This window comes from Clarias gariepinus, chromosome 17, assembly GCF_024256425.1.
Source record: "Clarias gariepinus isolate MV-2021 ecotype Netherlands chromosome 17, CGAR_prim_01v2, whole genome shotgun sequence".
In the NCBI taxonomy this organism is placed as follows: Eukaryota; Metazoa; Chordata; class Actinopteri; order Siluriformes; family Clariidae; genus Clarias; species Clarias gariepinus.
Window position 1 is genome coordinate 1,815,807 of NC_071116.1, and position 26,222 is coordinate 1,842,028.

General features: G+C 38.7%; 1 protein-coding gene across 29 annotated transcripts in view; it reads right to left on the bottom strand.

The window, feature by feature from the left end:
• Positions 1-26,222, bottom strand: part of LOC128545731 (protocadherin gamma-C5-like) — a 241,929-nt gene that overhangs the window by 99,915 nt on the left and 115,792 nt on the right. Inside the window, exon 1 of one of the 29 annotated variants that reach the window (XM_053516284.1) lies at positions 22,942-25,482. The exons of 24 other annotated variants lie outside the window; for them this stretch is intronic. In XM_053516284.1, the coding sequence (XP_053372259.1) occupies positions 22,942-25,386 (2,445 nt within the window). In that variant the 5' untranslated portion in view covers positions 25,387-25,482. Of the gene's footprint in view, positions 1-1,234; positions 3,635-7,791; positions 10,260-11,496; positions 14,038-19,585; positions 22,115-22,941; positions 25,483-26,222 lie in introns of those variants that run through there. 4 more of the 29 variants (XM_053516285.1, XM_053516286.1, XM_053516282.1 and 1 more) reach the window with 4 other exon arrangements.

The window sequence follows — 26,222 nt, forward strand, 5'->3', positions numbered from 1 at the left end:
CTGTTATTCTCCAAATAACAGTATGATCTTAAGATTTTGGGTACTGTTTTATGATTTTACTTTGTATAATAAGATATACAATATGACAATATAGGTGGTTAGATATAATTGATATATTTAAGTATTCAGATTACAGAGTAAAATGGTTGGGCGCTGTCCAACACCACTGGTACTGAAATCTAAAGTATAATTGCTAACTGAAAATAGTGTAAGCTGATATTTCAACATGGCCCTACACCTACCATTTTGTATCACTTTGCACTACTTTTATAAATACACACGATTCAACAACTTATGTGAAAGGTTATAATGCATAAGATAAAGAGTGCCGTTTAGTGGATGAAGGTTTTTACTTTTTAAGATATACTTAACAACCCTGTCTCCCCTGTCCAAAATTATAGGCTTATGAACAACTATTTTTGTCAAGTAATGTATATAGGGAAAGTAGTGGATTACAAAAAAATTACTTTTTCAAGAATGGAAATTCTCCATCCTCCTATTACCTCCCCTAATTATTGCATGTATTTTTTTTGTTAAGATTTGGATGTATTACTAAAACATTTTGAGCACTACATGTAACCTGTTGTGCATAAATAGGTGAATTGTGCTGAAATAGTTTGGTGTTTATTTAAGATTGTTACAAAATCCAAGGGAAAAGAAGTTTATGTTATCATACAGTTGGCAGTGTGTTAATGTGTCTGTCACTATCCAGCATTAAGTAAAGAAAACTTTGCTACACAACATAGCACAATAAAGGAAAAAAGAATTTGCACATACACCTTGTGTTTGACAAATAATATTAAAACAGTGAATCTGAATCAGTAGGGAAATTGGAAAAATAAAGATAAAATATTTGTGAGCAATGTCAACAATGTCCACTTGCATCAAAATATTTTCTATTTTTGAAAAAGCAGCATGTACATTTAAAGCAGGATATTGTAAGCAAAAATGCAGTTTAATTAGGAGGAAAGTAAAATGACGTTTCTAGCTTTAGAGGTAGATCTTAAAACCAATAACGCATGAACATGTTAACAAAATAATATAGTAATGTACTCGTGAATGAGGAAACTAATATACTCATCCAAAAATATCCAAACAATGAGATATTGAGGATTAGTTGGACTTAAACATAAATGTTTCCTAAAAGCAACCTTAATGCTAATGAAAATTAATATGATACTGCAAAAAGACTGGAATGGGTTTACTGTAAGGAAATAAAATCAGATGCTCTTACCAACTCCAGAGACTCAGGATCTTCTAAAAGATTATGTTCCTTCATTGCATGTTGCATAGTTTCTGTAAAACTCGGATCCATCACTAAAACACTTTGTCCTCCAAGTGTAGAATATTTACATGCACTTTTCCTCGAATCAGTCGTCATACAAGCATCATAATTATACATGTGCGGCAGAGTTCCAGTAACTCCTGTGTCTGTGTAACCGGGTGGATAGTACGGAATAACTGGGAGATTGGACTGATAGAAGATGCGCGATTGTCTCCACCTGTAGATCTTTACTGATATTATAACTACTACAGTTGTGATGAAAAGAAACGAAACAGCAGCTAATGCTAAAACTAAATAAAAGGTGAGGTCATCATTATACTGTTTGCCGTGCGTAAAGTCTGTGAATTCTGAGAGCACTTCAGGGAAAGTGTCCGCTACAGCTACATTGATGTTAACTACAGCTGAGCGAGATGGCTGTCCGTTATCCTCCACAACTACAGTCAGTTTTTGTCTCACAGCATCTTTGTCAGTGACCTGGCGCACAGTTCGTATCTCTCCATTCTGCGCTCCCACTTCAAACAGCGCCCTGTCTGTGGCTTTCTGGAGTTTGTATGAGAGCCAGGCGTTCTGTCCAGAGTCCACATCAACAGCCACCACTTTAGTGACCAGATATCCGACATCTGCTGAACGAGGCACAATCTCAGCCACCACAGAGCCACCGGTCTGTACTGGGTAGAGAACCTGAGGAGCGTTGTCATTCTGATCGTGGATTGTAATTTTGACTGTCGCGTTACTACTGAGTGGAGGGGAGCCTCCGTCCTGCGCTCTGACGCGGAAATGGAAGTCTTTTAACTGCTCATAATCAAACGAGCGCACGGCATTAATGACTCCACTATCAGCACTGACTGACACATATGATGACACAGGAACTCCATTGACAGTGCTCTCTTCTAAAATATAAGAAACTCGAGCATTCTGGTTGGAGTCTGCATCACTGGCCTTCACTGTGAATATAGAGAGACCTGGTGTGTTGTTCTCTAGCACAAAGGCCTCATAAGGATTTTGCTCAAAAACAGGTGGGTTATCATTTACATCTGATATGTGGAAACGTAAAGAAGTGCTGCTTGAGAGTGAGGGAACTCCCTCATCAAAGCATGTTACTGTGATATTGTACTCAGCTTCTTTCTCTCTATCCAATTCATTGTCTGTGTACAGACTAAAGAAATGGTTTGATTGCGATGATATTGCAAAGGGAATATTATCATTGATGTTACAGTGAACATGTCCATTTACACCTGAATCCTGATCATTTACCTTTAACATAGCAACAACAGTGTTTATTTTTGACTTTTCAGGTATAAAACTGGACATAGATATGATATCAACACTTGGCTTATTATCATTAATGTCCAGTACATCAATAATTACTTTACATGTGTCAGAAAGTCCTCCTTGGTCTCTGGCCTGAATGTCAAGCTGATAATGGTTTGCCTTTTCATAATCTATGTCCCTATTTAAAATCACTTCTCCGCTATGTTGATCAACAAGAAAAGTATCAGCCACAACGCTGTCCACTGCGTCAGAAATGTAATATGACACATGACTGTTAGAGCCTTCGTCTGCGTCAGAAGCACTTACTGTTATTAGTTTTGTTCTTTTCGTGCTATTTTCTGTTATTGTCGCTTTATAGACTTTTTGCGTGAATACAGGTGCATTATCATTAGCATCCACAACCGTTATATATACTTGCATTGTTCCTGACAGCCGAGACTCGCCACCATCAAACGCCGTCAACAACAAATGTATTTGTCCTTCCTTTTCTCTATCGATGTTTTTTTGTAAAATCATCTCGACGTTCTTCTTTACACCTGATTCTTTGTCTAACTCAAAATTATCCGTGGGTTTAAGGGAATAGCTCTGAAGGCCGTTTATTCCAACATCCGGATCGGCAGCTTTTCCCAGCACGAATCTGGCACCGATCATTGCTGACTCGCTGATTTCAAACCTAATTTCATTCTTCTGAAAACTAGGAGCATTGTCGTTTATATCTGTGATCTCTACAGTAACAGAATATAACTCCATCGGGTTTTCCAGAATCATCTGGAGGTGGAGCGCGCACGGGGTTAATTTCGCACAAAGAGACTCCCGGTCGATCTTCTCTTTAATGAGAAGCAATCCGTTTTCCCTGTTTAGTTCCACGTATTCGTTGCTGCCTCCTGTATATATCCGTGCTCTTCCCGATTTCAGTCTTTTTAAATCCAAACCCAAATCCTGAGCGATGTTTCCGATCCTCGATCCTTTCACCATTTCCTCGGGAACAGAGTAAGTGATCTGCCCGCACGCGCAGTCAGAACAAAAGACGAAGAGAAGCAGAATCGTGCGCCGTAACGCCATAGCGGACATTTCCTTATCTGATCTTAACCCCTTTTATTATAATTCTCAATTATGTCTATTCTCTTTTTGCAAAAATACAATATACATTAAAACGTTTACAGTAGGAACCAATTCGTTTGCAACGGCATCGTCTAAATGCTATTCGACTGCAAACCTTGCTCTCTCTTTCTCTGTGACGCAGCGAGACGATGTCGAATTATATGAGAGTTGATAGTAATAGCCCAGGTACTTTACTGTTGTTAAACAGCGGCCCTTTGAGACAAAACTAGGAACTACAAATACATTTGTCTTTTTTTTCATGCCATATTTTATATTTTGTCAAAGTATTAGTCATTCCTACCTATGTAAATATTAATTATCTAAAGTAAGCATTTTTTTCAGATAGATGTATAAAAGACAAACAAAGGTATCACGCTTATGTAATTGGCATTAACTCAAACCATGAGTGACCTCCAATACTGACCATGTTACCAACAGATGTGACGGTTTGCAGGAATACAGGTGGTCAGAATAAAAGTGAATCAGGAAATTTCAAATAATATACAATAAATTAACCGATAAAAAAGCATCCTTACCGATTCTGTAGATTCTGCATCTTCCAAAAAGGCTTTTGTATTCACTGATCGCTGCACAGTTTCAGTGAAAGTCGGATCCACCAATAAAACATTTTGAGCTCTTAATGTGGAAAATCTTGAGTCACACTTCCTCGAGTCAGTGGTCATACAAGCATCATAATTGTACATGTGCGGCAGAGTTCCAGTAACTCCTGTGTCTGTGTAACCGGGTGGATAGTACGGAATAACTGGGAGATTGGACTGATAGAAGATGCGCGATTGTCTCCACCTGTAGATCTTTACTGATATTATAACTACTACAGTTGTGATAAAAAGAAAAGAAACAGCAGCTAAGGCTAAAACTAAATAAAAGGTGAGGTCATCATTATATTGTTTGCCGTGCGTAAACTCAGTGAATTCTGAGAGCACTTCAGGGAAAGTGTCTGCTACAGCTACATTGATGTTAACTACAGCTGAGCGAGATGGCTGTCCGTTATCCTCCACAACTACAGTCAGCTTTTGTTTCACAGCATCTTTGTCAGTGACCTGGCGCACAGTTCGTATCTCTCCATTCTGCGCTCCCACTTCAAACAGCGCCCTGTCTGTGGCTTTCTGGAGTTTGTATGAGAGCCAGGCGTTCTGTCCAGAGTCCACATCAACAGCCACCACTTTAGTGACCAGATATCCGACATCTGCTGAACGAGGCACAATCTCAGCCACCACAGAGCCACCGGTCTGTACTGGGTAGAGAACCTGAGGAGCGTTGTCATTCTGATCTTGAACAATGATTGTCACTGTGACTTCAGAACTTAATGGAGGCGACCCTCCGTCTCGGGCTGTCACATTAAAGCTGAAGGTTTTCATTTGCTCATAATCAAAAGCCTTGATTGCATGTACAACGCCACTCTCTGAATTCACTGACACTAACCAACTCACTGGGTTTCCCTGGATATTACTATCTTTCAAAAAATAAGAAAGTCGTGCATTTGGACCCCAATCAGCATCGCTCGCTTTTACAGTCAGCACAGCTACACCTGGAGAGTTGTTTTCAGCGACCAATGCTTTAAAATCTTCAGAACTGAATACGGGTGGATTATCATTCACGTCGGAAATCTTAACGCTTATCGTTTTGTTACTGTGTCGTGCAGGACTTCCTTGATCGGATATCAGAATGGTTATATTATATTCAGCGATATTTTCTCGATCAAGAGTTTCATCAGTAATTATTGCATAATAATCAGAAAGCGACGATTCTATTTTAAACGGTATGTTTTCATTTATTTTACACTGCACGAGCCCATTTTGACCGGAATCTGCGTCTTCTACATTAATTACAGCCACGGTTGTTCCGATTGGAGAATTTTCTGCAATGATGTTCGAAAAGGACATAAGCTGTATGGAGGGAGAGTTATCGTTTTCATCGATAACTTCTACAATTACCCTGCACGTATCTGCCAATCCGAATGTGTCTCTTGCCTTAACGTTTAATTGATAGCTCGCTTTATGCTCATAATCTAAAGGGTTTATCGTTGTAATGTCCCCTGTTTCCGGATTAATTTTAAAAAGGTTTCTTCCTTCTTTACTAGCTTGAACAATCGTATATGAGATTTGTCCATTTACTCCTTCATCAGCATCTGTAGCGCTTACTGTCGTTAACAGAGTTCCGACCGGGCTATTTTCACTCACTTCAGTTTTATACACAGCCTGTTTACAAACCGGGGCATTATCATTTGTATCTAATACAGTAATTTGAATTTGCGCTGTGCCTGATTTTTTAGGTGATCCTCCGTCATTTGCGGTCAAAACTAATTTTAGCTCATCGTGTTCTTCTCTATCCAGTTCACGTTTTAAAATCATTTCTATGTATTTACTTCCATCATCCTGGGTATTTATTTCCAGTTTAAAATTATCGGTGGAGGAAAGAGCATAATTCTGGATGCCATTTATCCCCACGTCTGTGTCTACAGCGCTGTCTAAAGGAAAGCGAGTCCCAGGTGCTGCATTTTCGCTTATTTCCAAACTGACGACATCTTTAAGGAATGTAGGTGCATTATCATTTATGTCTAGTACCTCGACTGTCACCCGGTGCAGTTCTATGGGGTTTTCCATGATCACATCAAAGCTGAAGCTGCAGGGCGTCGTTTGCTCGCAGAGACCTTCTCGGTCTATCCTCTCCTTCACTACGAGGGCGCCTTTGTCTCTGCTCAGTTCGACATATTGCCGACCGCCCTTTGTTACAACCCGAGCTTTTCCAGAAGTAATTCTACTTATCTCAATTCCCAAATCTTTAGCGATGTTGCCTATAAATGATCCCCCTGGCATCTCCTCAGGTATTGAATACCGTGCTTGACAAAAAACGGACTCCATCCAGCAAACACAGAGAAGAAAAAACACAGTCTGAAAATTTAGCTGCGTTTGAGTCGTCCGACGAGAACAGGCAACATATGAAACACAATAGGCCATCGCGAGAGCAGCCTTACGCGTTTAACACTGTAGAATAAAAATAACCACTTAAATAATAATAATAATTATTATTATTATTAATAATAAAAATAATAAAATATCCGGAACAGATTTGAAGTGCTCTGTGCTGAGGAGAATCAAGAGATATGTTCGTACCTCACCGAGGAAAATACCCAGGCACTGGATATTTGTTCAAATAGAGTGAAGATTGTTGTCCAATAGCGGCACTTAGAGCATGAATTCTGAAAATGCACGCACTTGTTTATGAGGGATATATTTCTACACTTAAAATGGTCACGCAAACAGGTAAGAAACGCACAACACTAACGTTAATTAAATTAAATGTTTATTATTTTATTTTAAAGGTAAATTCAAGTACACAGTCTGTGAATTTACTGGGTTATCACAGACATTATATTGTTTGTCATGCTCTAAAGGTGGGCAAGAACTAATTACAATCACAAATTTTGAAAGTAAAAGTAAATAAAAAAAATAGCTATGCTAGGAAATGTATTTTATTTTATTTTTTACATCATAAATCATTAATACTGACATAAACACTGTGTCTCCCCGGTAAAATAAAACTAGCGTTGGGTATTTCAGCACTACAGAGACGAACAGCTCCAATTAAAAACACAACTGCTATCCACTGAGGACAAAATTCCCTTCTCATTTTGTTTGAAGAAAATTGTGTCAATTACTTAAGAAGTTATGCTGTTAATAAAATTTAAATATTAACATAATGCAAACACATGCGTTGAGTCTCATATGCTTGCTAGCCTGGTGAGTGCGTAAGATAGGCTATTTATAAACATGTAGTGATGCAACTTGTTATGATACACTGCACATAAGCAAAAAAAAACCCTAATCTGCAATATCTATATCTGAACATATGTAGTCTGTCGATATTTTAGAAGAAAGTAAAATTTTCCTAGATTTAATTAATTCACAACAAATTTAACCCTGGTCCATCCACACTCACTGACTTTCAAGATCTTTTTTTGTGGATGCATTAGTGATAATTATTGCTCAAACTTGTTTCAACACAGGAACGTTATTATTTATTAAACAGTGTTAGTAAAGGGATTACAATTCACCAGAGAGCAAACCGCATTACACACTCCAATCTAATGGAATAAATGTAAAAATCCTTACCTCTTGCAAAGGTGAATCGTTATCCGAGGAGGAATGTTCTTTTAATGTATGCTGGAGAGTTTCTGTAAAACTCGGATCCATTACCAAAATATTTTGTCCTCCAAGTGTAGAATATTTACAGTCACTCCTTCTTGAGTCAGTGGTCATGTAAAGATCATAATTACGCATATGTGGTAGAGTTCCAGTAACTCCTGTGTCTGTGTAACCGGGTGGATAGTACGGAATAACTGGGAGATTGGACTGATAGAAGATGCGCGATTGTCTCCACCTGTAGATTTTTACTGATATTATAACTACTACAGTTGTGATGAAAAGAAACGAAACAGCAGCTAATGCTAAAACTAAATAAAAGGTGAGGTCATCATTATACTGTTTGCTGTGCGTAAAGTCTGTGAATTCTGAGAGCACTTCAGGGAAAGTGTCTGCTACAGCTACATTGATGTTAACTACAGCTGAGCGAGATGGCTGTCCGTTATCCTCCACAACTACAGTCAGTTTTTGTCTCACAGCATCTTTGTCAGTGACCTGGCGCACAGTTCGTATCTCCCCATTCTGCGCTCCCACTTCAAACAGCGCCCTGTCTGTGGCTTTCTGGAGTTTGTATGAGAGCCAGGCGTTCTGTCCAGAGTCCACATCAACAGCCACCACTTTAGTGACCAGATATCCGACATCTGCTGAACGAGGCACAATCTCAGCCACCACAGAGCCACCGGTCTGTACTGGGTAGAGAACCTGAGGAGCGTTGTCATTCTGATCTTGCACCACTATTTCTAATGTCACGTTAGTGCTGAGAGGAGGAGAACCACCATCCTGGGCTCTTACACAAACCTTTACATTCTTCATTTGCTCATAGTCAAAAGAACGCACCGCGTACACCTCTCCGCTATCAGCTTTGACCGAAATGTAAGAAGACACAGACGATCCACCCGCCGTAGTTTCCTCTAGAAAATAAGATATACGCGCATTCTGGTTTGTATCAGCATCATGTGCGTTAAGTGAAAATATAGACAAACCCGGGGAGTTGTTTTCAACGACATGGGTGGTGTAAGCATCCTTGAGAAATCTTGGAGGATTGTCATTGACATCAGATACTTTAATAGTCAATATGTTACTACTGGAAAGTGCAGGAAACCCAGAATCTCTCGCTGTTATATTAATGTCATACTGTGCAACACGTTCACGATCTAGAGCAACGTCGGTCACTAGAGTGTAATAGTTTTGTATAGATGACTGCAGTTTAAATGGAGCAGGTGGATTAAGTGAACAAGTCACCAATCCATTCTCTCCTGCATCGAGATCTTTCACGCTTAGAATCGCTATAGTTGTAGCAAGAGGAGCATCTTCAAACACTGGGCTAGAAAATGACATGATAGTAATAGTCGGTGCATTATCGTTCACATCAGTAACGTCGACAATCACTTTGGCCGAGTTTCCTAAACCACCTTGATCTTTAGCCTCTACGCCGATTTCATATTTTTTCGCTTTTTCATAGTCAAGTTCACCTTTTAAAGTTATGACACCTGAGCTTTTATTTAATGCGAAAATATCACCAATATTTCCTTTCAAATTTGCAAACGTATATGAGACTAAACCATTCGGCCCACTGTCTGCGTCACTTGCATTTACAGTTGTTATGTAAATTCCTTTTGGCGAATTTTCTGCAATCGTTATTGTATATAACGTTTGGTTAAATACTGGTGCGTTATCATTTATATCTAACACATTAACAGTAATTTTCACGTTACCGGATCTCTGTGGTTTACCTCCATCGAATGCTGTTAGAGTGAGAGAAAGCCGCGGATTTTGCTCTCTATCTAAAGGCTTCTGTAAGACCATCTCTGCGTACTTAACTCCGTCTGGGCGCGAGAGCTGTTTCAGGATAAAATGATCGTTTGGTGAGAGGACATAATTCTGCAGAGTGTTTACACCCACATCGGGGTCATCTGCGCTTCCAAGCAAGAATCTCGCACCAGGTGTGGCCGATTCACTGATATCCAGACTTATTTCATCATTAGGGAAGGTTGGCGAATGGTCGTTTACATCCATTATTTCCACCGTTACCTGATGCAGTTCCATGGGATTATCGAGTATGATTTCCATTGTGAAGCTGCAAGGAGTCATTTCAGCGCACAACTGCTCTCGGTCTATTCTTTCATTCACGACCAGCGTCCCTTTGTCTGTTTTTAGCTCCGTGTACTCAGTGCTCTCTCCGGACACGATGCGAGCACGTCCTGCTCGCATCCGACTAACCTCTAGCCCGAGATCATGAGCGACATTCCCGATAACTGAACCTTTTTTCATTTCTTCAAGAACAGAATATCGGATCTGGGCACAGGCGATCGAAAAGACATACGCCATCAAGAGGAAAATTCTTTGCCATCCGCGCACACAAATATACATCTGTTTTTCGGAGAAAGATAACATAGCACATCGATTTCCGTATCCCTTTACCATGGTTATACAATAAAGTCGCGTGCATCGATTGATAAACGAAAGTAAGAGTTTAAAACCGTTTAAAAGCAAACAACATATTCATTCCGCATCTGCCTACAGTCCTCCCCTTATCACAGTCACCGTCTTGCAAAATGGGAGCAGTGCTGAATGCAAAATCTCCCTGAGAAAAGAATTACGGTTTGTTGATCAACAGCGGCCCGCAGAGTTGAAAAAGCAGAATAACAAAAACACAATTTCTTAACCTAGACTGTAGGTCGTTTTTATGTGTTAACAGTCAGATTTTATAAAGAAATTTATCCTACAGGACATGAAGGCCTCTTGTTTTGTTCAAAGATTGTTAATAATAATAATAATAATAATAATAATAATAAGACGTCTACCGCCATATAGCCAAATTGTTAGTTTGAAAAATACAATGTGGTATGCATGCACTTTGCTGATTCTAACTCATCAACTGACATCTCACAAAAATATATGGTGCGACATTTAAGTGAAACTTAATGAAAATGGTTATCATAGACTCCTGAAAAATGAAAAATGCACTTGCAAAACGTTGTGAAAATAAAATTTTCCCAGTCTATCCTCTATCACTAGACTGTAAAACAGTATTTTTGAGAACTTTACAATAAGACAGAAATGAGAGAGAAACAGAGAAAAGCAAAACGGAGACAAGACGACATAAATACCAATAATGAATATTTAGTGCAATGGTTGCTGTGCTGTTAAAATGCTTATAATAATCTGCAAACTCTAACAGGGCAGTGCATACACTCAGCTGTGTATTCTCCAGAATAAACAATATTGCAATGCATACCTAAAATGAGAATAGTTGTAGTAATTAAATACTCAGAAGTCCAGAATATATATAATAGTGTAATACTCTTTATATATATATATATATATATATATATATATAAAGAGTATTACACTTTTGAAATCACATCAGCATTATCAATGATAATAAGAAGAATTAAAATGAGAATAATATATTTTTTTTACAAAAACGAATGCAGTTTGGTTCAGGTGTATTAAATAGACATCATTAGTGAATAAAGCAGTTTTTGTTTTAAATGTCTCTTACCAGAAAAAAATATATATATTATAAAGTGTATTTTATATATATATATATGTCTGGTGTTGTCACATGATAGTGCTGATGTGATTTTAAAAGTGTGATACTCGTATAATAGTATAACCAAATATTTAAAAGAAAATACAATTGAAATTTAAGAAGATTCAGTTTACTCTTACCAGTTCATGGGGGTCCGTATGTGCAATTAAATTATTATCCGTCAATGACTGCTGCAAAGTCTCTACAAAACTCGGATCCATCACTAAAACACTTTGTCCTCCAAGTGTAGAATATTTACAGTTACTCTTCCTCGAGTCAGTGGCCATACAAGCATCATAATTGTACATGTGCGGCAGAGTTCCAGTAACTCCTGTGTCTGTGTAACCGGGTGGATAGTACGGAATAACTGGGAGATTGGACTGATAGAAGATGCGCGATTGTCTCCACCTGTAGATCTTTACTGATATTATAACTACTACAGTTGTGATGAAAAGAAACGAAACAGCAGCTAATGCTAAAACTAAATAAAAGGTGAGGTCATCATTATACTGTTTGCTGTGTGTAAAGTCTGTGAATTCTGAGAGCACTTCAGGGAAAGTGTCCGCTACAGCTACATTGATGTTAACTACGGCTGAGCGAGATGGCTGTCCGTTATCCTCCACAACTACAGTCAGCTTTTGTTTCACAGCATCTTTGTCAGTGACCTGGCGCACAGTTCGTATCTCTCCATTCTGCGCTCCCACTTCAAACAGCGCCCTGTCTGTGGCTTTCTGGAGTTTGTATGAGAGCCAGGCGTTCTGTCCAGAGTCCACATCAACAGCCACCACTTTAGTGACCAGATATCCGACATCTGCTGAACGAGGCACAATCTCAGCCACCACAGAGCCACCGGTCTGTACTGGGTAGAGAACCTGAGGAGCGTTGTCATTCTGATCTTGAACGATTATCGTCACTGTGACTTCAGAACTTAATGGAGGCGACCCTCCATCTCGGGCTGTCACATTAAAGCTGAAGGTTTTCATTTGCTCATAATCAAAGGCCTTGATTGCATGTACAACGCCACTCTCTGAATTCACTGACACTAAAAAACTCACTGGGTTGCCCTGTATGTTTTTATCCTCCAAAAAATAAGAAAGTCGTGCGTTTGGGCCCCAATCAGCATCGCTCGCTTTTACAGTCAGCACAGCTACACCTGGAGAGTTGTTTTCAGCGACCAATGCTTTAAACTCTTCAGAACTGAATACGGGTGGATTATCATTCACGTCGGAAATCTTAACGCTTATCGTTTTTTTACTGTGTCGTGCAGGACTTCCTTGATCGGATACCAGAATGGTTATATTATATTCAGCGATATTTTCTCGGTCAAGAGTTTCTTCAGTAATTATTGCATAATAATCAGAAAGCGACGATTCTATTTTAAACGGTATGTTTTCATTTATTTTACACTGCACGAACCCATTTTGACCGGAATCTGCGTCTTCTACATTAATTACAGCCACGGTTGTTCCGATTGGAGAATTTTCTGCAATGATGTTTGAAAATGACATGAGCTGTATGGAGGGAGAGTTATCATTTTCATCGATAACTTCTATTATTATTTTACATGTATCTTTTAGCCCACCTTTATCCATGGCCTTAATATTTAGTTGATAACTTTTATCAGACTCATAGTCTAAGCCTTGTAAAGTTGTAATAGCTCCTGTTTCCGAGTTTATGTCAAACACATTCCTGGCTTCTACACTAGCTTGAGCAATACCATATGAGACTAGACCGTTTATTCCTTCGTCAGCATCGGTGGCACTTACCGAAGTCACGACGGTACCAATAGGAGAATTTTCTTTTATTTCCGCTTTATAAACGGATTGTTTACACAAAGGGGCATTATCATTAACATCTAATATAGAGACGTAGATTTGCATTGTGCCTGATTTTTTAGGTGATCCTCCATCATATGCAGTCAGAACTAATTTGAGCTGATCGCGGTCTTCTCGGTCAAGTTCTCGCTGTAAAACCATTTCTACATGTTTATTCCCGTCAGCTTCATTATTTATTTTCAACTTAAAATGATCGGTAGGACTGAGAGAATAGCTGTCAATGCCATTTAAAGCGACGTCCAAATCCACAGCTCTATCTAAGTGGAATTGGGTCATTGTTTCTGTGTTCTCGCTAATTTGTAAATTGACTGTACCTTTAGGAAAGGTTGGTGCATTGTCATTTATATCTTGAACCTCAACAGTGACACGATGCAGTTCTATGGGGTTTTCCATGATCAAATCAAAGCTGAAGCTGCAGGGCGTTGTTTGCTTGCAGAGCTCCTCTCGGTCTATCCTCTCTTTCACTACGAGGGTGCCTTTGTCTCTGCTCAGTTCGACATATTGCCGACCGCCCTTTGTTACAACCCGAGCTTTTCCAGAAATAAGTCTACTCATATCTATTCCCAAATCGTTGGCGATGTTTCCTACAAATGATCCCTCTGGAGTCTCCTCGGGAATTGAATATCGAGCTTGACAAAAAACGAAGTCAATTCCGTAAACACATAAAATAAAAAACACAGTCTGCCATATTTGCCGCGGTGGAGTCATGCGACAAAGCCGAGACGCAACATAGGAGCGCAAAAAAACCATATTGAAAGTGTCGTTATCTTATAATTATGAAAATCTAAACGCTGAAATGAAAAACTGATAAAAGCTGAGCAATAATGTCACCCAAAATCCGATGCAGTCTGCTTTTGTCGGAGCATCAAAAATAAATCGCGGTTTCATCATTTACAAAACAGTCAGTAGTAGGGATGGTGGGTGATTTTCAGCTTCATTCTATACGAATCTTGTCAAATAGCGGCCCTCAGAGTACGAATGCTGAAAATGCACTTTTATGTAACAGCCACATTTCCCTTAGTTTACATCCTTCACAATGAGAGAGCAATTAGAAAAAAACTTTTATGAACTGACCTGTTAGAGCATTATGGGTAATTTAATAACAACCAAATGTAAGCCAAACACAAACGTAAAGATATTTGTGATACGTCCAGACTAAGCCCGATAGAATTTCTACCTATGCATTTATGCCCCACCTCATACTAACAAATCAACAAGGTTAAGAAACTAAAGCTTCTTAGTATATAAAAGATTAAACAGGGCAGAACTACTAAGGTAAGTGATAGTGGAGCTAACTCAGCACCACAGAGATAAACAGCACCAGGAGGAATAGAAAACCTTTGCGGGCAAAATAAAAGTACATAATTAAACCTTTTTTTAAGTAATAGTTTTTAAAGCACATTACTGAAGTCCCTTCCTAGAGGTTTAACATGGTCAGAAAGCTTAAATGTAAAATGTAAACCATGTTAATTGATATTAAGGAGTGCAAGTGTGTTAAAATAAAATTTTATTAAGTGTAAGTGCGTTAAAATGGAATTGAAATTAATGGGCATTTGTTTTTATATTGTCACTCAACAATAGTTTTCTTGCTATTCGTGGTAATTTCGAATCTTCTGATATATACTCTACCCGTAGGACAGATTAGTTGTGTCTCCCCACGTTATCGATTTGTTAGAAATATGAATCCGACCACTAAAGACAGATTCACAAGTAATCTGCCGGATCTGTTCCAAATTCTTATTAGACCCCTAAATGCAGACAATCTAGATGAGGTAACTAGTAGCATGGGTACTATTTTTACCAGTACATTAGACACTGTTTCTCCGGTCAGATAAAAAAAAGTCAGAGATAAAACACTTGCACCGTGGTAGGACCGAGCATCTTAGCCAACTAATAGCAAGAAACCAAAACAATCCCAGGTTCTTATTTAGTACAGTGGCTCGCCTAACAAAACCTAAGATGCCTGCAGAGAGTATCCCATCACAGTTTAGAAGTGAAGACTTTATGGACTTCTTTAATGAAAAAATCAATAGTATCAGGAAGAAAATAACGGAGGTTCAACCTTTAACAGTATCTCACGATCAAGTTCAGCCTATAACTTCACATTTAGATTTTCAGTGCTTTACAGGTATAGGACAGGAAGAGCTGTATAAACTTATCACCTCAGCTAAATCAACAACGTGCCTGTTAGACCCAATACCAACCAGATTTTTTAAAGAAGTGATGCTTACAGTTGGAGAGCCACTTCTAAACATTATTAATTCTTCATTATATCTTGGTCACGTCCCTAAACCTTTGAAGCTGGCAGTTATTAAGCCGCTTCTTAAAAAATCTAATTTGGACGCGAATGAAATAACAAATTACAGACCGATTTCAAACCTTCCGTTCATATAAAAAATATTAGAAAAAGTAGTATCAGCTCAAATATGCACATTCTTGCAGGAAAACAACATCCTAGAAGAATTTCAGTCAGGTTTCAGGCCCCATCATAGTACAGAAACTGCACTAGTTAAGATTGCGAACGACTTGTTTTTAGCTTCAGACCAAGGCTGCATCTCAATACTAGTCTTACTTGATCTTAGTGCTGCATTCGACACCATAGATCATAATATTCTCATAGATCGCCTACAAAATCATATAGGTATTCAGGGGCAGGCATTAAAATGGTTTAGATCATACCTGTCTGATCGATACCATTTTGTAGATTTAAATGGAGTACCGTCTGATGTAATGCCAGTGAAATATGGGGTCCCACAAGGGTCAGTTTTAGGACCTCTGCTGTTCTCAATATACATGCTTCCCTTGGGAAACATCATTAGAAGGCATGGGATTAGTTTCCATTCACTGTTAAAAATTGCTGTTAATTTACGACAAAATTTTAACAGTATAATCCTGTTATGCTCAAAAGCAGTGCATTGCTGTTTTTTTTCGGTTATGAAATTATGTAGACAAAATTTAACAGGATTTTAGTGTATTTATTGGACGAAGGCAAAATAACTGTACTTAACAGTATTTTGGGAACAGGAAACTGCAGAGCACACATGGATTTTCATCCATCTTTATTCTGAGACTTAACCGGTAAGTGCACATTTGCCTTGCTCCTTTTATACAAAATACACCTTTGCAATTGCAAATAATGGTGGAAGCTGATATTGTAACATTTTATACTTTCATTTCAGTTCTAAATATGTCAACGTGCCAACTGCTTCATAGAGTGGAGCTGGATTTCCCATTCAAATATTCTCTGATTATGAGGTAAGTTCAATTTAACATCATATACTATAAACTCGTCTGCAAAGTAAGCCTTTATACACCGTAGCAACAAAGTTATATTTATGTCTCAATAGCATGCTGAATTTATTGTCATCTCGTTTGGTATTTTTAGCTTGCTATCTTTTCATTTATTGCCTAATATACCTTAAATGTATATTAGAAACAACGTTTATTTCGGTAACAGTGCTTGTAAATTTGGGTAAGCTTGTTCTAATTTGTACATAATTGTATTCTGAGGGAAGTTTTTCTGTACTAGTGTTGCTGCTTTGTTTCTTTAATGTTGGATGTATTTTGGATCGCTTCGATCAAAGTTCGATTTTCTACAATTTCAATGTGGAGTACCAAGTGGAAGCTGCATGCACATTGGAATTCATTCAGAGGTTAGATGCTTAGATTCATATATTAATTTCTCTTCTTATTCTTGTTATGTAAACTTTTACCCACACTAAATCTGAATGTACACATTTGTCTTTCAGGCGCTTCATTGGTATAAACCCTGAAAAAGGCACCAAGGGTGGAAACGTCCTATCAAAGCGGACAGGGAAGGTCACCCACAAGAAGAAATCAGTCAACACTCGGGTTGCCAGTCTACTTAAGAAGCTAATGGACTTTAAATGGGACATCATATAAGTGAACCCACTCATTCACTGATATACCACACACAGACACACACACACCTTACACATACTCTTCAGTCATGACAAAAACATGCTTTTAGTGTGTTAATCGCAGAATTTTTTTCAGGTTTTCATTCTTGAATACCTACATTTTGACTTCATTCTACATTGATTTTTTTTAAATTTATATTCTCTAATAATTTAGTAATCCAGTCATTCTTATTTACACAGTTCTCTGAGTCATTTAGTTTGTTCTAATGTTATATGAATGTTGTGTTTATTCAGTTAAAAGTTAATTCTGTTGCTTAAGTTTGTTTAGTCATTCCACTTGCTGTGCTACAGCCACTAATTTTAGTAATATCTTGTGATTTAAAAGTGGCTTTTGTTTTTCAAAGGTATAATAAAGCAAGTTTTGAAGTTACACTGCATTGTGTTACATTTTTAATGTTTGTGCATTGTACTAAAACATGTTTTTTAGCAAATCAATTAAATATCTAGGAAAATAATTTCACCTTTTTTTATTAGCAGTCAATTTCTCAGTATAACATACAGAAAAAATAACATTAATTAACTGTTAATTCTTTTGACAGCAGTTTACTATTAATGTAGAAAATAACAGCTTCATGCTGTATTTTAAAAAACAGCCACATGCTGTTGTTGAAACTGTAAATTTCAACAACAGCAAGACACTGTTAATTTAACAGTAACTTGCTGGCAACTGTGCTGCCAGTTACTTACTGTTTTTTAACGGGACAATTTTTAAGAGTGTTGTTATGCTGATGATACCCAATTATACATTTCAACAAAACCAGATGAAATACCCAAGTTGTCTAGATTAACCGAGTGTGTCCAGGACATAAAAGATTGGATGACCAATAACTTTCTTTTACTAAATTCAGATAAGACAGAGATATTACTCATCGGCCCAAAAACTAGCACACAACAGCTTTCACAATTCAGCCTGCGTTTAGAAGGATGTACTGTTACTACCAGCTCAACAGTAAAAGACCTGGGCGTAATATTAGACAGTAACTTGTCTTTTGAAAATCACATTTCCAATATCACAAAAACAGCCTTTTTTCCATCTTAGAAATATATAGGAGTATCCTATCCGTATCTTTAAAATCTGTATCTTTTATCCTATCCGGTCTTTAAAAGGCAGTTTATGCATTTATGACCTCCAGACTGGACTATTGTAATGCATTACTAGGTGGTTGTCCTGCATCCTCAATAAACAAGCTAAAGTTAGTCCAAAATGCAGCCGCCAGGGTTCTCACTAGATCCAGAAAATATGATCATATAACCCCAATAATATCATCCCTGCACTGGCTACCTGTGCAGTTTAGAATTAATCACAAAAAAGTAATACTTACATACAAGGCTTTAAATGGTTTAGCTTCTACATACCCAACCAGTCTTCTGATACGCTACAATCCACCACGCTTCTTAAGATCACAAAACTCCGGACTTCTGGTAATTCCCAGAATTTTAAGATCTACAAAAGGGGCAGGGCATTTTCATATTTGGCTCCAAAACTTTGGAATAGCCTTCCAGACAGTGTTCGGGGAGCAGACATGGTTTCCCAATTCAAAAGTAGACTCAAGACGCATCTCTTTAATCTGGCATACGCGTAACTCATCCCATAACTTCATACTCCAGTACACCTATCCTGAATGGCAACTACGCTAATTCTCTCCATCTTTTCTGTATTTTTCTACCCATCCCGAGGCATCTGGAGATTGTGCCAGCTTTAGTAGACAAAGGCCAACCCTGCGAGGTTTCTAAGGCATCCAGAGAAGGACCAGCTCCAGCTGGATTCTGCTTTATGATGGCTGAAGCTACACATCCTGCTCCTGTGCTTCCAGTGATCCAGACCTCATCTGCCCTCTGCACCTACTGACTCCCTGTGCTGAACTGGACTTCATGTTAATCTACACAACTTCTGTTATATTGAACTTTCACCTGCACAACACACATGATGATATTTCTATCTGTTATCACCCAGATGAGGATGGGTTCCCTGTTGAGTCTGGTTACTCTGAAGGTTTCTTTCTATTGCCATCTCAGGGAGTTATTCCTTGCCACCGTCGTCGTCACCCTTGGCTTGCTCATCAGAGACATTTCATTCATCATTCATTAATCTCATTATTATCTAGACACATTTTTCTCACACATACACACTTCCAAATATTTTCTTTTCTTTTCTTTTCTAAAAAAAAAACAATTCTTTAATTTTTTGTGAAGCTGCTTTGAGACAATGACCATTGTTACAAGCGCTATATGAATAAAATTGAATTGAATTTAATTTAATATGCAACAACAGAGTTAAAATGGCTGAGAAAAAAAAAACGCTTGTCCTTACCACTTTAGGTGATGCTGCTTAACGCCCAACAAAAAACTCAAAACTGAATAACAAAAATTTTGATTTTTGATTGCTATTTCATATTTTTACGGGCAAGTTTAAACATGATAAATAAAAAAAAAAAAAAAAAACTTTTTCTTACCACTTCCTGTGACTCTGGCTCTTGCTGGAATTTTTTTTCTCTCATAGCGCGTTGCATAGTTTCTGTAAAACTCGGGTCCATCACTAAAACACTTTGTCCTCCAAGTGTATAATATTTAGAGTCACTTTTCCTCGAGTCAGTGGTCATACAAGCATCATAATTGTACATGTGCGGCAGAGTTCCAGTAACTCCTGTGTCTGTGTAACCGGGTGGATAGTACGGAATAACTGGGAGATTGGACTGATAGAAGATGCGCGATTGTCTCCACCTGTAGATCTTTACTGATATTATAACTCCTACAGTTGTGATAAAAAGGAAAGAAACAGCAGCTAATGCTAAAACTAAATAAAATGTGAGGTCATCATTATACTGTTTGCTGTGTGTAAAGTCTGTGAATTCTGAGAGCACTTCAGGGAAAGTGTCTGCTACAGCTACATTGATGTTAACTACAGCTGAGCGAGATGGCTGTCCGTTATCCTCCACAACTACAGTCAGTTTTTGTTTTACAGCGTCTTTGTCAGTGACCTGGCGCACAGTTCGTATCTCTCCATTCTGCGCTCCCACTTCAAACAGCGCCCTTTCTGTGGCTTTCTGGAGTTTGTATGAGAGCCAGGCGTTCTGTCCAGAGTCCACATCAACAGCCACCACTTTAGTGACCAGATATCCGACATCTGCTGAACGAGACACAATCTCAGCCACCACAGAGCCACCGGTCTGTACTGGGTAGAGAACCTGAGGAGCGTTGTCATTCTGATCTTGAACGATTATCGTCACTGTGACTTCAGAACTTAATGGAGGCGACCCTCCATCTCGGGCTGTCACATTAAAACTGAAGGTTTTCATTTGCTCATAATCAAAGGCCTTGATTGCATGTACAACGCCACTTTCTGAATTCACTGACACTAAAGAACTCACTGGGTTGCCCTGTATGTTTCTATCCTCCAAGAAATAAGAAAGTCGCGCGTTTGGGCCCCAGTCAGCATCGCTCGCTTTTACAGTCAGCACAGCTACACCTGGAGAGTTGTTTTCAGCGACCAATGCTTTAAACTCTTCAGAACTGAATACGGGTGGATTATCATTCACGTCGGAAATCTTAACGCTTATCGTTTTGTTACTGTGACGTGCAGGACTTCCTTGATCGGATACCAGAATGGTTATATTATATTCAGCGATATTTTCTCGATCAAGAGTTTCTTCAGTAATTATTGCATAATAATCAGAAAGTGACGATTCTATTTTAAACGGTATGTTTTCATTTATTTTACACTGCACGAGCCCATTTTGACCGGAATCTGCGTCTTCTACATTAATTACAGCCACGGTTGTTCCGGTTGGAGAATTTTCTGCAATGATGTTCGAAAAGGACATGAGCTGTATGGAGGGAGAGTTATCGTTTTCATCAATAACTTCTATTATTATTTTACATGTATCCTCTTGCCCTCCTTTGTCCATTGCCTTGATATTTAGTTGATAAGTTCTTTCATTCTCATAATCTAGGCCTTGTAACGTTGTAATAGCTCCTGTTTCCGAATTTATGTAAAAAACGTTCCTGGCTTCTACTGTAGCCTGAGCAATAGAATAAGAGATCAGACCGTTTATTCCGTCGTCAGCATCAGCGGCACTTACTGAAGTCACGACGGTACCAATAGGAGAATTTTCTTTAACTTCCGCTTTATAAACGGATTGTTTACACACCGGCGCATTATCATTAACATCCAATACAGATACGTGAATTTGCATTTTGCCTGATTTTTTAGGCGATCCGCCGTCATATGCGGTCAGAATAAATTTAAGCTGATCGCGTTCTTCTCGGTCGAGCTCATGGTTTAAAATCATTTCGACATATTTTTGCCCATCGGCCTGATTATTTGTTTCAAGCTTAAAATGATCGGTCTCACTGAGAGAATAGCTTTCAATACCATTTATACCGACGTCCAAATCTAAAGCGCTGTCTATATGGAAACGTTTCCCAGAAGCTGTGTTCTCGCTAATTTGCAAATTGACGGTACCTTTAGGAAAGGTTGGTGCATTGTCATTTATATCTTGAACCTCCACAGTGACACGATGCAGTTCTATGGGGTTTTCCATGATCAAATCAAAGCTGAAGCTGCAGGGCGTTGTTTGCTTGCAGAGCTCCTCTCGGTCTATCCTCTCCTTCACTACGAGGGTGCCTTTGTCTCTGCTCAGTTCGACATATTGCCGACCGCCCTTTGTTACAACCCGAGCTTTTCCAGAAATAAGTCTACTTATCTCAATTCCCAAATCACTGGCAATATTTCCCACAAATGATCCCTCTGGCGTCTCTTCCGGGATTGAATATCGCGCTTGACAAAAGACGAAGTCCATCGCATAAACACACAAAATTAAGAAAAAAACTTGCCATTGTAGTTGCGTTGGATACATCCGACGATGCCGACGAGCAACGCACGAGCCCACATAAACCATTGTGATAGCGACGTTGTTCTCTAATCACTGTTTCAGTATATATAGTGAAATGTAGACCATAATATTGCCAAAAATCAAGGTCTGATGCAGCCTTCTCTGATGTGACCAACAAAAAGAAATCGTTGTACAGTAGAGGAGATTTGCGGAGGTTTTGGCTCCCTTTTAAAGAATTCTTGTCAAATAGCGGCCCTTAGAGTATAAATGCTGAAATGCACTTGTATGTGTCATATATTTCCTTCATCCTAAATTATAAATAATAATGAAACACGGAGAAAAACTTGCTGTGGTATGATCTGTCCGATTAATTTGTGTTATTTAAAAGATCTAATATGTGTAACACCAATGAGCATTTTATCACATTTAAATCAACAAGTTATGAATCCATGTCAAGACCAACGGGCATATGTTTGAGAAATGTGCAGACTGACCCAAACAACATTTCTAGACTGTATTTTATTACTAACTGAATCGCCTTATAATGAAAAATCAATAATATAAAAAAAACACAATTAATTTTATACAAGATTACCCATTACAGCACAACGGAAATTAGTAAATATAAAACTAATTAAGCACCATGAAGATAAAAAGCGGCAGTAGGACGTAGAAGGCGCAAAACGTTTTGTTTATTATGTTACGTGCACAATGCGGATTAGTGAAGGTTATTTATGAACACAACACATTTCTTCACGCCAAGCGCTATTTTTATATAACACAGATTCTCTATGCAGAAATCTTTCCCAAAAGTGAAACAAAGTTGTGCAAGTAAAATTAAAGATGGTAAAATTAAAACCAGACTCAAACGTTAATTATAAATATGAGTCGCATCTGGAAAGTTTGATTGTTTTTCATGAATAGGCTATATACAAACGAACACTGACATGCTATGAACTTAAAGTATAGTTTCTTACCACTTCCGGTGACTCTGATTCTTGCTGGATTTGTTTATCTACCATTGCCCGCTGCATAGTTTCTGTAAAATTCGGGTCCATAAATAAAACACTTTGTCCTCCAAGTGTAGAATATTTACAGTCACTTTTCCTCGAGTCAGTGGTCATACAAGCTTCATACTTATAAATTTGGGGTAGAGTTCCAGTAACTCCTGTGTCTGTGTAACCGGGTGGATAGTACGGAATAACTGGGAGATTGGACTGATAGAAGATGCGCGATTGTCTCCACCTGTAGATCTTTACTGATATTATAACTACTACAGTTGTGATAAAAAGAAACGAAACAGCAGCTAATGCTAAAACTAAATAAAATGTGAGGTCATCATTATACTGTTTGCTGTGTGTAAAGTCTGTGAATTCTGAGAGCACTTCAGGGAAAGTGTCTGCTACAGCTACATTGATGTTAACTACAGCTGAGCGAGATGGCTGTCCGTTATCCTCCACAACTACAGTCAGCTTTTGTTTCACAGCATCTTTGTCAGTGACCTGGCGCACAGTTCGTATCTCTCCATTCTGCGCTCCCACTTCAAACAGCGCCCTGTCTGTGGCTTTCTGGAGTTTGTATGAGAGCCAGGCGTTCTGTCCAGAGTCCACATCAACAGCCACCACTTTAGTGACCAGATATCCGACATCTGCTGAACGAGGCACAATCTCAGCCACCACAGAGCCACCGGTCTGTACTGGGTAGAGAACCTGAGGAGCGTTGTCATTCTGATCTTGAACGATTATCGTCACTGTGACTTCAGAACTTAATGGAGGCGACCCTCCGTCTCGGGCTGTCACATTAAAACTGAAGGTTTTCATTTGTTCATAATCAAAGGCCTTGATTGCATGTACAACGCCACTCTCTGAATTCACTGACACTAAAGAACTCACTGGGTTGCCCTGTATGTTTTTATCCTCCAAAAAATAAGAAAGTCGTGCGTTTGGGCCCCAATCAGCATCGCTCGCTTTTACAGTCAGCACAGCTACACCTGGAGAGTTGTTTTCAGCGACAAATGTTTTAAACTCTTCAGAACTGAATACGGGTGGATTATCATTCACGTCGGAAATCTTCACGCTTATCGTTTTGTTACTGTGTCGTGCAGGACTTCCTTGATCGGATACCAGAATGGTTATATTATATTCAGCGATATTTTCTCGGTCAAGAGTTTCTTCAGTAATTATTGCATAATAATCAGAAAGCGACGATTCTATTTTAAACGGTATGTTTTCATTTATTTTACACTGCACGAGTCCGTTTTGACCAGAATCTGCGTCTTCTACGTTAATAACAGCCACGGTTGTTCCGACAGGAGAATTCTCAGAAATTATGTTAGAAAAGGACATAAGCTGTATGAACGGAGAGTTATCATTTTCGTCAATAACTTCAATAATTACTTTGCATGTATCTTTTAACCCCCATTTATCCGTTGCTTTAACAGTCAATTGATAACTCATTTCATTCTCGAAATCTAAACTTAGTAAATTCGCAATCGCTCCTGTTTCCGTGTTTATGTCAAAAAAATGTCTGGCTTTTTCACTAGCCTGCGCAATGGAGTATGAGACTAGACCGTTTATTCCGTCGTCAGCATCAGTTGCACTTACTGCAGTCACGATTGTACCAGCTGGAGAATTTTCTTTGATGTCTACTTTATAAACGGACTGTTTACACACCGGGGCATTATCATTCGCATCTAATACAGAAATGTGAATTTGCATTGTGCCTGATTTTTTAGGAGATCCTCCGTCATATGCAGTCAGAATTAATTTGAGCTCATCGCGTTCCTCGCGGTCCAGTTGTCTCTGTAAAATAATTTCCACATGTTTGTTGCCGTCAGCCTGAGTGTTTACATTTAACTTGAAGTGATCGGTCTGACTTAATAAATAGTTGTCAATAGCATTTACGCCGACGTCTAAATCTACAGCGCTGTCTAATTCAAACTGTGTCCCTGTTTCTGTGTTTTCGCTAATTTGTAAATTGACGGTACCTTTGGGAAATTTTGGTGCATTATCATTTATATCTTGAACCTCCACAGTGACACGATGAAGTTCTATGGGGTTTTCCATGATCAAATCAAAGCTGAAGCTGCAGGGCGTTGTTTGCTTGCAGAGCTCCTCTCGGTCTATCCTCTCCTTTACTACGAGGGTGCCTTTGTCTCTGCTCAGTTCGACATATTGCCGACCGCCCTTTGTTACAACCCGAGCTTTTCCAGAAATAAGTCTGCTTATTTCTATTCCCAAATCACTGGCGATGTTTCCTACAAATGATCCTTTTGGAGTCTCCTCCGGGATGGAATATCGTGCTTGACAAAAAACGAAGTCCATCCAGTATAGACAGAAAATAAAAAAAACAGTCTGCCATTTAAGCAGCGTAGGAGTCACACGACGATGCCGAAAAGCAGCATTCCAGACCTCGTAAACCATATTGATAGTGACCTTATTCTATAAGCATTTAGAAAAAAAATTTATCATGGAACGTAAACCACAATATTACAGAAAATCAGAATCTGATGCAGCCTGCCATTGTCGGAGCAACAACAAGAAATCGTTATTCCCTCTTTTATAACACTGTCAGTAGGAGGGATTTTGGGTGCCTTGAAGATCCATTTTACAGAAATCTGATCAAATAGCGGCCCTTAGAGTCAGAATGATGATAATGCAGTTGTATCAGGCATTTTATCGCACTAAAAAAAAAAAAAAACAGCTAAGAAACTGTCAACACTTTTGTGCATATTGTGAGCACACAGTATGTGTAGACTCATTCAAACAAAAGTCCTGGACGTGTTGTAAATGTATTTTAAACGTAATTAAAGAAAGCACTTTGACAAATCATTAATATTAAAAACCCATAACAACTTAGTGATGTATCGAAGATTCCAGGAGACAACCAAGTGGAAGTGAGTAAACCTGGAAGTAATTCAGCACCACAGAGATAAACAGCACCAGGAACAAATATTTCACCTTAATTTGCGGGTAAAAGATTTGTTTATTCTTTTAACTTTATAGTGTTTATTCTTGAAGGCAGTTCATGAACACAATAAATTTCCCCACATCAAAGGAATTTTCTGAGACTTAACTCATGCGCTCTATCAAGGCCGGCTCTAGGAGTGTGTGTGTGGGGGGGGGGGGGGGGGGGGGGGGGGTGCAAGAGGGGGCAGCGCCCCCTCAAATAAATGTCTTGCCCCCTCAAATTAAAATTTTGAAATGTTGAGAAAGCACACGTTATTATCCTCACAAAATGAATATATATTACAAGTTGT